Here is a 12,033-nt window from a genome sequence, read left to right on the forward strand (position 1 = left end):
GCCTACAACAGTTAAACAAATTATTTAAACAAAAAACAACTTTTTAAAATACAGGCAGTCAAATAAACACAACATGTGAAAAAAAACAAGCTTTGAAATCACAATAAACTATATATATAAAATAATAATAAGCTATATTGCTAATCTTATAAGTAAGGGCATTGCCTCCAGGAAAAAAGAAGTTGTAACCTCCCTGTACGCTTTCCTCATCAGGCCAATAATTGAGTAAAACATCCTTTTTGGTATGTACCTATCCAAGCACCTGCAGCAATTGGAGAGACCACAAAGGTTCCTCACAAGGAAAATCCAAGGTCTTCAGCATCTGCCCTATGTAGATAGTCTGAAATCACTCAAGTCAAATGGTACATGGTTTCCTCACACTAAAGACCTTAACCTGGTATGTGACATTAATGGAACCTGTTGGAGGGACAGATATGTCTCCCAGAGGTTACCACACCTTTGGAACACAGTCCCACTTCCAAGTCAAACAGAGCACCTCACTGACCCTCTCCAAACTCAATCTGGACTACTGGATGGGCAATGGTAAATTCACCCTGGGTGTTCCAACTGTGTCCCTCTTGGACAGGAGCAATAGGTGCTAACTGTGGAAATAAGGGTAGAACTTGGCTAGGCTTGTAAGGGCCTAGTAACTTCCTATGATCCTAAATCTCAAAGAGTGTGTGTGTCAGCTACTTGCAGCAGGGACAAGGTGCACTGGTTTCACAGAGAGGGTGCTGGAGGACTTGGCTTGGGGCCTCAACTGAGTACTTAACCCTACAGCTGTGCCAATGGGGAGTCTTATTGGGGACCTGGAGGGAGACAGATAGAGACACCCAGACCCCTGGCTGAGTGTGTGCTCTGGGTGCTCTTAAGGGAAATTGTGCTTGATGCAGAGAGGTCTGTATCTGGAAATACTGAGTGTATCCATTTGTGTACCAAGGGAATGCCCCTCTCGAGTGTCAGTGGTGAGGATTCAGGCTCCTTGTTTACTGGACCAGAGTGGAGACGTCATGGTATACAAAGAACATTCCTTACTTTGAAAAGAACTGAGAAGACATACAGAAAGATAATATCTACTGCTGGAGATGTAATTTTGGATGCTCACTGTCAATACAACTTCTGTGACTGTAACATAATATCAGAATTTTGGCAACATTTCAATCATTTGCTCTGTCTTCAGACAAATTTCAGTTAACTAACATTCAGTTTTATTTGATGCTCCAGTTCCTATGTGTTATTAGTAAAGATCAGTTACTACTTTTTTGGTGTCTCTTAGGAATTATTGTTAAAACAATAATGAAGAATTACAAAAATCTACTGTGTCTTTCTTTTTAGATTTCTTATAAACTATCCTAATATTAAGATGAGAAATAACACATCTAATAATGTTCACTTTTGGCCTAAACTACCTATATTACTGATGAAATATAAAAGTAATGCGCTGTGACAGTAGCAGTCTTTTGTTTACTTTGAAATATTATGGACTACATTGTTATGTTGAAGTACATTTTCAAGTTGAATTTACACAAGTTATGACACACTTTTGTGTAAATATCTGAGTTTAGATTTAGATATGATTTAATTTTCTACTGTGTTTGACTATAATTGAATCATTAATTTTGGTAAAGTTCAACTTTTTGTTTAGATTCTAAATATCATAAAATTATAAGACTTTGATGATGGAATGTTATGATGAATTTCAATGACTAGTCTAACAGACTGTTTTTTTTTTCATAAAAAGGATCTTAATTTTAATCATCTTAGAGAAGAAGAGGTACTGGCAAGCGATTGGGTTCTGATTGTCTAGCACATGCAGTAATGCAAGAGGCAATGCTTTGTATGTTCTTTACAGCGTCATACACATCATACAGATAGCACATTACTGCTGTGGACACAAGTAGCGTAAAACCATGTGACAGAATGAATGCATCTTTCCCATACATGAGGAAAGTACCTTCTCTTATCCCTGCTGTTTGCCATGCATACTCAACTTATAGAGCAAGACATACAATAAACTACGAGATACTTGGATTAAAAGCAGGAGGTGAACACAATTTATACGTACACGTGGAGGCTTTGCTTGTCTTTTCTTTCTTTTTTTTTTTACCATTCTGAAATTTGTTTAACTATAACATGGACTCAAATGTAAATCCTCATCAGTGTTATACACTACACGTTTAAAGTGAATAGGGTACTTTCAGAGCCAAACAATTCATCAAACTGACTTTTGTCAAAACATGAGTTTTTGTTTTGTTGTTTCCTATCTTTTATCTAAACTTACTAATTTATTTCTGCAAGACTGCATAACAGTGGGGTAAAGGACATTTCTCCTTACCACCAAATTGCATTGTTAAAACAGATTACAGAAAACCTCTGACAAATTATACCTTTACTGGTTAGCCATATGCCAGCCACATACCAGCCAGATTCCTTTGTGAACTAGTACTCAAACAGTTTAAAATTTCTTTCATCAGCTATATATAAAAGAAATACGTGGCATTATTCCAAAGAAATGTAAAGAAAATTACATTTGGAGGAGAGAATGGACAGAACTCTTGGCAAATAATCTGTTGATTAACTTATAAAGTTTATAACTGAAGACAGTAAAAGGAACAGACTTTTTCCTTTCCTTAAATGGTATCCTTCTAAAGTGGTCCAGCATTTCTCCATCAGAATGGAGCAGAAGCTGGGAATCTGTGAAATAAAAGGTATTCTTTCAAGGCAAGCATAAGTCCATCTAAGTTAAAGCATGTATTATTATTACCAAACTGTATATATAGCATCTGGGAGAGTCCTAATACATTTGCGCTACAGACAACCAGTGGTGCTGAGACTTGGTCCTTGTTTCTACTTTATGGCACACTTGCTGAGTTAATACCAGGAAATATTAAGTTACAGACTGCTAGAGATGTCTACATCACTGCACTTATGGATCAAACTTTACATAAATACTTACACCAAGACTATAGTTAGATTTCTGAAATATCCTGCAATTCCTACAGCTGGTAAATAGCAAAGAGAATGTGCAAAGGTCTGCAAAACAGATCAGCATTTTATAGTACCTCTAATACATAAGAAAGAAAATAAGTAAACCTGGAAATAATGCTGAATAATAGAAGAAGCTACTAGCATGTAATCATAGTAAAAGGGATTAATGCAGACAGTGGGATAATGTAATATCAGGAAGGGGTAGCAGAAATGACAGACAGTTGTGACAATGATAACTGCACTCTCGTTTAGATTTGATGGAAATGCAATCTTGTAATATTCTGAAGTGTCAGTAAATTCAGTTTCTTTGTCCCATGATAAATCCCTTAAAATGGCTAAACTGAAGAAAATTGAAGTGTTACTAAAACTACAAACAGCAGAAAACAGATGAAAATCATCACACACATATGAATACAGGTCTGTCCTATATCACATAGCAAAACGTGTTTCTTACCTGATCAGGTAAACGTCCATGTTCAGTGTCTACAGTGAGAATCCTTGAAAGTCTGTCATTCACATTCCACTCACTAAGGTCATGGGCACTAAAAATCAAATCATATATTTAGTTTTCTACACAGTGCTGTTGTGGTTAACACTTAGCTCTTACATTCCTTATTGCCCTCATACAGTATTTTACCAGTCTTGTAATGCAGTGGCAGAAATAAAACAAACAGATGCAAACTTACTAACATGGTTACCATCAATCTACTTTCTGTGTCCTTCCCCACTCTCACAAGAATCTCTTGACACCCATAACCCCTTCTGCCTCTGCACTAAATTGAAAAATAGAGAGAAAAATACAATAAGCTAGAGAAAGGACTGAATAAGAAATACAGACATACTTCAAAATTCCTGTAGTGACCAACTTTGAGATCTGTAAAGATGGTCAGCCTTTTCAACAAGTACTGTAAAGACCTCCACATTTCTAATGGGAGTTTCTGCTGCTAAACTTTTGCTGAAGTGACTGGAGAAAACTATGATATGCACCATATACAAAGGACATTAAAGATAGCTAAACTATCTGGTCACCTTAGATGCCAATCCTAAGAGATGAAGGTGAAAAAGACTAAAGTCATACAGGTATTACAGGTACCAGATGAAAGCCGGTGTAGAAATTGTTGGTAAAGAAACTAGTGCAAGCTGGGGGTTATCATCAACTCCCCTGCAGACAGCAGCATTCTTCAAGTCTATCTTTGAGTAACAAATGATGCTAAAGCCCTGGTCTTGAACTCATTGCTAAGAAATGCACAATCGTACCTTGTGGGAAGTCAACCATCCTGGCTAACTACCATGTTGATAATACACCCCTAAGAGTCGACCTAGTGGTCAGGGATCTGGGTACACACACAGACCGTAGCCTTACCTTTGACCAACACATGGCCACAGTGGTGAGGAAGTCTTTTCATGTTGTGCAACTTATAAGTAAGGGCATGGCATCTAGGTCCAAATACGTCATTACCCCACTGTACTCCACCTTCATCAGACCAATAATACAGTACAATGCTCTCTTTGGTATGTACCTGACCAGGCATAAGCAGCAACTAGAGCGACCTCAGTGGTTCCTTACAAAAAGAATACAAGGTGTAACAAACCTGCCTTATGCAGAGTGCTTTAAAGCCCTTTACCTGTGCTCAGTCTCCTACAGATTGCTGAGAAATGATCTATGCGTGGCTTACAAGGCATCCATAAACCCCACACTTGTGAATCTCCTACATATACGCAAGTCAAAGAGTACAAGAAGTACGAGGTCTACGGACTTGAATTTTGTCTGTGGCTTAAACAGAATATGCTGAAGAGAGAGATACGTGTTCCATAGACTGCCCCTCCTATGGAACAGGCTTCCCATCCATGTGAAGCTGTGTGTTTATTAACCAGTTTAAGCGCAACCTAGACCAGTGGATGAGGAATAGGAAATTTACACTAGGCCTGGCACCCATGACCATTATGGGCAGAGGTACCTTATAAATGCCTGGCTCTCAATGTCCTATTTGGATACAGGATGTCATTATTCTTTCAGGAAAATTTGGCTAGACTTAGAGAGGCCCTCTCCCTGGGTCATTAGCCTAGTAACAGTCTATGAATCTTTGAATCGATAACATGCATCTAAGTTAACATCTGATACTACAATGACAGAGTAGTCTAAGGTAGTCTAACTCAGTACATAGTCTTGTCAAGTTGTGAAGAAATGCACTAACTGTTGCTAAACTTGAATGGTTTATTAAACCCCTTCAATCAAAACTCTTAGGGGTTCTCGTCAAACAATCTGGCTAGCAAGACTACAAATATCTACAAATACATCTAAATTTTCTACAGCTGCTTGCAGTGGGCTGGTTTGTCTCTAGGACAGAACTGTATACCTCTCAATCTCTTAGCACAAGGAATCTGGACAGATCCAAATATAATGTGGGGGCAAAGGCCCAAAAATAAGGACATATTTTAAATATTGCACTTATAAATTTAGAAAGTTGCTAGAATAATAGGTTTGCATTAGCATGCAATTTCCTTTTTTTAAGAAAATTTGTATTAATGTAACATATTTACAATATATACACAAAAAAGGAGGAAATTCAACTTCACATATTCATATACAATGACAGGGATAGGAATAAACTGAATCATCAATGTAATACATTAAGAATCTTGGTATTTCGATAGCAACATTTCAAGGTTTTCCCAACCACTAAAAGTCTTAGTAAAATATATATAACTTATTCTGATAATTTTTTTTTTCAGTTTTACATAGTATTGCTGTTAAATTTAAAATTTCTTTGAACGTAGGAACTGAGTTCCATTTCCAATTGTTTGTAATAACTTTTCAAGTTGCTGCCAAGAGAGCCCAACACATTTTTGCTCTTTGACTTGTAAAGAAACAGGAAGTGGAACATTCATTAGTATTACTAATCTAGTTAAAGAACAATTATCAGACCACAACCCTTTAAAAGCATACTTATATCTTTCCAATATAAATATCACTTTTCACAATCCATAAACATGTGCATCCAATTAGCTTTTATACATCTTTACTGCATCTCCAACAAAATCTTTACTATATCTCCAACAAACTGAAGAAGTAATTTTACTAAATTTAGAGATTTTATAGGGAGTAAAAACATTCTATGTATATATTTTCGCATAAAAACTTTCCAGTATAAACTTGAAGAACTAGTAATAAAAAATAAAAGTAATCCTTAATTTAATTAAATGAATTAAGCTAACTAAAGTAATAGGAAAAATTTAATTAAAGTAGATATGTGATTGATTGGTGAGAGAGATTGGATTTAATTGGAAGCCTAACATTACGCCTTCGGATAGAGGAACAGGCAGGGCAAGAAGTTCCTTCTGAATTTGGATTGAATGCTAGAGACGTGTAAAAACTAGAAAGTTGTTAGAACTTCTGGGAAGAAATGAACACCTTGTCTGACATTGATATATAACACAGAGTGAGTATGTAGAGAGAGAGAATATGATAACAGTATGTATAATGATTCATTTTTTCTAAATGTGTTTTTTGAAAATATTTGAAAATATGGACATGACAGCAGACATGGATCAAGAATCAAGATTAATCAATAAGTTTAGTGGTGCAATAAGGAGTAACAGGGATTTACAGGATATAAATCTTACTTATTTGAGATGCTGTGTGATATGCAGATCAGGAGGGCGAAGGGATGATTGACAACATCTGATAAGTATAGAATTATGAAACCTGATAAAGGAGGTGGTGGTGGTGTGGTGATGAAAAGTGGATTATCAGAATATTGAAGGTGTGATAAGTAAAGAAGAATATAACTATTTATTAGTGGAACATCCACCATTCATGCTTTTGGTATACCAAACCACAAAAACGGATTCCTGGCATTGCTTGGAGTCGTGAGGGAACATTTGTTTGAATATCAATGAATTTGTGGCATTTCTGGAGAACACACGCCTTTCTTGATTTTTTACTAACATTATAAAAAGACAGTTGAATATTTATTTATATTCAGCTGCAGAGAAAAGAAGATAATAAAACATATTCTAACTCGCTTTTACATTTTTTAAGTTGTCACCGTATTTTCAAAAAGGTTCAATAAAGATAAGCGAAAGAACTAACAAAACACGAAAAAACAGAAGCATTAATACCATATAAACTTGAAGAAGTCTGACTAACATATTCAAGTAACAAAGTTTTATTTTTACTGTCTATCGAGTCACTCATTCCATTACTATCTAAAAAGTTGCAGAATTTTGTATCAAAATTATTATTATTATTATTTATAACTAACATATAGCTTGGAAAGCTTCCTCTGTATGTCAGTCTACCTTTGATAACATTCCTCTTCACTCATATTATCCACAAATTCATTTAATTTCTTACTGGTGGATAATACTACCTGGTTGGCAGAATCATCCAACTTATATTCTTTCATTAAATATTGTGGGGACTTAGCTTTTCCTTTTTAAAAGCAATCAGACCATAATATTAATCCATTCCTTTTTAGTAAATTGATTTTAACATTCTGAGTTTCCATAAATCTAAAGGTATGTGCAATGGGAAAGCACAACAGTTTCCATTCTGATATTAACAGAGTTTTAAAAACATTATTTCTTAACTGTTTTAAGAATTGATTTCATATATGCAGAGTCTAAAGACTGAAATTAATTTCCTTCTAAGGTAAATTTTGTTAACAAAATGAAAGGATTATTGCATATTTCGAATTTATCATCTTTAATAAACTTATAAGAATTTAGTATAATCTGCTCCTAGATGGTTTTCTTATAAGAATTTACTATAATCTGCTAATAGATGGTTTTCCATTAACTAGTGTAAGTTGAGTCCATTAAGAGTATATAATAGAGTTAAAACGTGCAACAAGAAAATAACATTTTACATCTGAGAAGCTAATACCACTATACTCCCATAATCTTATATGATTTCTATAAGCAGTTGTTGACTTTTTATGACAGCATAAGAATGAAGTTAACATTTTTCCATTTTCTTTAAAAAAATTTAGTCAGGTATTAAAGCTATTGAAAGTGATATATATATATACACACACACACACACACACATATATATAAAGTAAAAAAGAAATCATTCAATGTTTTTAATAAGAAGAAACATTTCAATTACTTTTTAAAAATTATTATTAATAATCTTACTCACATCTTGATAGACTTTTATTCCTAGTCTATTTTCCTTCTCAATTATATTTATATTCATCTTTAAAATTAATATTTACTAATTGATTTAACACTAAAGTTTTGGTTTATTATTATTAAATTTCAGCAGCAGTACTTCTTGAAACTTTTCAATTTCCTCATCTATTTCTTCAATTAAATAATTTAAATCTCCTATAGTTAGTAAACTATCATCAGCAAAAATGTGTATTTAGACTGACAATCTCTACTAACTGAGAATTTCTATTAATTGAGAACCCATCAATTTTTTTTCATTGCTTCTTATACTATTAGCTTAGAGTTTGATAACTAATGCAAATAGTAAAGGGGACAATGGACACTGTTGTGTTTGCACCTTTGTTTAAAATGAATCCTTGAGAAATGTAAGATCCAGTTTTAACATATGCTTTGGAGTCTCTATACGGGTTTTTTTAATATTTCAATAAACTGTTCTGAAAATGCAAATGCTTCTAAAGTTTTAAGCAAGTAGTTCCAATATACAGAATCAAAAGCTCTCAATATTCAAGCTAAATTAAGGCCCAATTTCTTCATTCCTTTTGCTAAATCTAAAATCATTACTGCCCTTTTTGCATCATCATATGTTAATCTATTGAATATAAATCCTGCTTGATCTTTATTAATTAATCTACTATATTTCTTAATCTTGTGGTGAAAATGGAAGAAATTATTTTGTAGTCTTCATTTAATAATGAAATAAGTCTATATGAGGAGACTAATTTATTATCCTTTCCTTGTTTTAAGTATAGGCGAGACTACAGAAAATTTCCATGAGGGAGGAATTATTTTGTCACTCTGAGTTATCCTGAAAAAGCCACTCAGTAATTCTAAAGTATTTAAAAGAAACAGACTACATAATTCCATACTTAAGCTCTACAACCCTGGAACCTTACCATTTTTAGCTTGTTTTAAGCTTCCTTAATTTCTATCAGGGTAACAGACTTACTCAACAGAGATATTTGTTGGTCATTAAAATTATTAGTAACATTTTCTTTAAATAATTGTCAATTCTGTAATCAAGAGGACTATTATTTTTATCTCTATTAAGATGCTCATGCATTTTTTAAATTTTAAAACTTTACTCTATATCTGAAGGAAGCTTATTAGTGTGAGGGCTTCAGATGTTACTGATTTGTACCTTTTTGCTTAACACCTTACTTCTATTAGCTAATCTATGCAGATTTTTTGAAGTCATTACATAATCAATTTTATTTTTTTCTAAAGCTATCCCCACTTTATGCGTTAAAACTGTTTGATATTTTATCCATGATTTTTAATGACTTCCGTATTATTTAATTTCTTTGTTGCTCAACCCTCACTTTGTGTATTTCATCTTGTATTTCTAACAACTCTTTATCCCATGCTTTCATTTTATTACTAGCCCATCCTCCCATTCTATCTTTAATATGCATTTTTAAGGAGTCCCATAGTATGACTTTATTAACCTGACAATTATCACTCAAAGATAAAAAATGTCAATTTGGTTAAAGGCTTATTGTGCCTGCTTTTTTTAACTGTTTTTTTCTGAAATTGGTATGCCTTGTTTGCTGTAGCATAGACTAGATCCAGACCTGCTGAATATAGCTTTGTTTGTATAACGTGAGCACTAATCCAGGCCACCTTTTTTTGGAGAAGGTTCCTCTGCACCCTAGTGGCAGGAGTGTGCAGTTAGAACTTGTCTGATCGAAGACTGCTGGAACGGGGCTCAGTTGTTTAGCTTTTTATTGGTTAATTTGTTTGAATCAGTTTGCTCATTTGCTACTGTTATAATAAAAAAAAATTGCATTTTATGCATTGCCACTTAGCTAGGGTTAAACTATTCCCGGCGCCATAAAGTCTGATCTTCAAATTTTCCCATAGAACTAGCCAGTTTTTTAGTCTTAGCACTCAAATCTGTTTCTTTGAGCTCAGCACTTGTTCAGAACTTGTTGTAAGCACTAAATAAGCTACAAATTACTACAGTACTCAACTTTCCTCACTTGTCCAGAGGAAAACAGTTTTTAGTACTTAATAAATAAGCACCTATCCAGGCATGACTAAGGGTCAGCTCCCGGTGTTTTTTCCTGTCTACCTGATGAATCTGGGCATCTTGGGGCAATGCAGCAATTGCCTCATGTACACACACAACCCTCTCCTCCTACCAGCCAACAATACAATCTGTGAGAGATGTACTTATATAGCCAAACTGGAAGCAAAGCTCTCTTCACCCAAGACTGGACTAGACAGTCAACAGGAGACGGTAAACACTTGTACCACACCACACTCATCACATAGTCCCTCAAAACCTACACCACCAAAGCACACACATAGAAACACAAAACACACACCTACATTCACGGAGGCTCTCAATAAAAAATCTGCACAAGCAACAGAGACCTCCAAAGCAGAAACGGGAGCAGCCTCCACCCCCAAACACAACCCAAATGAAACATAGCCCATAAAATTAGTGTGCTACTCAACCACAGCCCATAAGTCATAACGTACACAACACTCTAGTCATAGGTGACTCTATAGTCAGGCACACTGATGTTCCACTCACCAGGCTAAACAAGGAGAAAGTTACTGTCAGCTGCCTGTAGGGTGCCAGGATCCGCCACATAATTCATGCACTCAGTTCACTCCACAACAAGTACAAATATGACTCTGTCATTGTCCATGCTGGTGTGAATGACCTTAGACCTTACCTCCCTGGACTACATGAAAAAAGACATGGAGGAGCTCTCCGATCTTGTAGCCCAGGCAGTTATGATCCTAGCCTGAGTAGCGTCTTGCCATCACCCAGAATGATACCACAGTACAAGGACAAAATGATTGACTTCAACAATTGGCTAAGCTTCTGGTGTCACACTAAGGGGATCCAGTATCTGACTGCCTGGGATGACATGATTGACAGACCATGATGCTTTGCCAGAGATGGCCTGCACCTGTCACCCTTGGGATTTTGGATACTGGCTAAGCCTCTTGCCACCCCTGTAGTGCCTTTTTTAGGCAAGGTTCAAAAGACAAATTCACCACTGGTACAGGTACAAGCAAGCAAAATCTGAGGGTAATGCTACTCAATGCTAGAAGTCTAAACCTCAAAATGCACTCACTCGAGGCACTCCTTAAAATGGAAAACATTGACATCTGTGCAGTGACAGAGACCTGGTTCAAGGCTCCAGAGAGCAACCCTGCATTACCAGGCTATAATTCATACCACACTTTTCGGCCACCTAACCTGGACCGAAACACTAAAGGTGGAGGCGTGTCCATATTCATTAAGGATATCCGCATCTCCAGGCTAGTTGCTCAGCATAATGCATCCGAGATTATTCAAGTACGATTAACTCTAGTCAAGACCGCAATCCAAATTGTAGATCCCCCACCATGCCCCAGGATTTCCACTCCTCATTTCTTGATACACTGGAAAATATTAGGTTACAACCCAACACCCTAATAATGGGCGATTTCAACTACCCCACCATGAACTGGTAAAACTACTCATGTACCAACTCTTTTGCTCAACGTTTTCTGGAATTCATAAATTCCAATGCCTTGGATCAATTTATCCAAACCCCCACCAGGGGCAGCAATATCCTAGACCGGGTCATTACCAACATGGGTGACCAGTGTTCCACACCAGAGATCAATTCCTCATTGGTCAGATCCGACCACAAGCTAATCACCCTAGACATACACATCCCGCCCCCACCCCACATTAGGGAAACCACCGTAAAAAATTTCTCCACAGCCAACTTCATGCTTCTTAAGACAGAAGTGGCAAACTTCACGACACCCATGCAGATGGACACTAGAGGTACGACTGCTGAATCCAACACAAATGCATTCTATAAGCACTTACATGAGTGCATGGATCATGCTATCCCT

The 12,033-nt window shown here is 35.9% G+C and overlaps 1 protein-coding gene across 3 annotated transcripts in view; it reads right to left on the reverse strand.

Annotated features, from left to right (window-relative positions):
* The window catches only part of LOC122802711 (cohesin subunit SA-2-like), a 1,740,876-nt gene that overhangs the window by 741,341 nt on the left and 987,502 nt on the right, over positions 1-12,033 (reverse strand). For all 3 annotated transcript variants that reach the window (XM_044072465.1, XM_044072464.1, XM_044072463.1), the window contains one exon: positions 3,443-3,530. In XM_044072465.1, the coding sequence (XP_043928400.1) occupies positions 3,443-3,530 (88 nt within the window). The remainder of the gene's footprint in view (positions 1-3,442; positions 3,531-12,033) is intronic.

This window comes from Protopterus annectens, chromosome 5.part0 (assembly GCF_019279795.1).
Source record: "Protopterus annectens isolate FY-2018-M chromosome 5.part0, PAN1.0, whole genome shotgun sequence".
Taxonomy (NCBI): Eukaryota; Metazoa; Chordata; order Ceratodontiformes; family Protopteridae; genus Protopterus; species Protopterus annectens.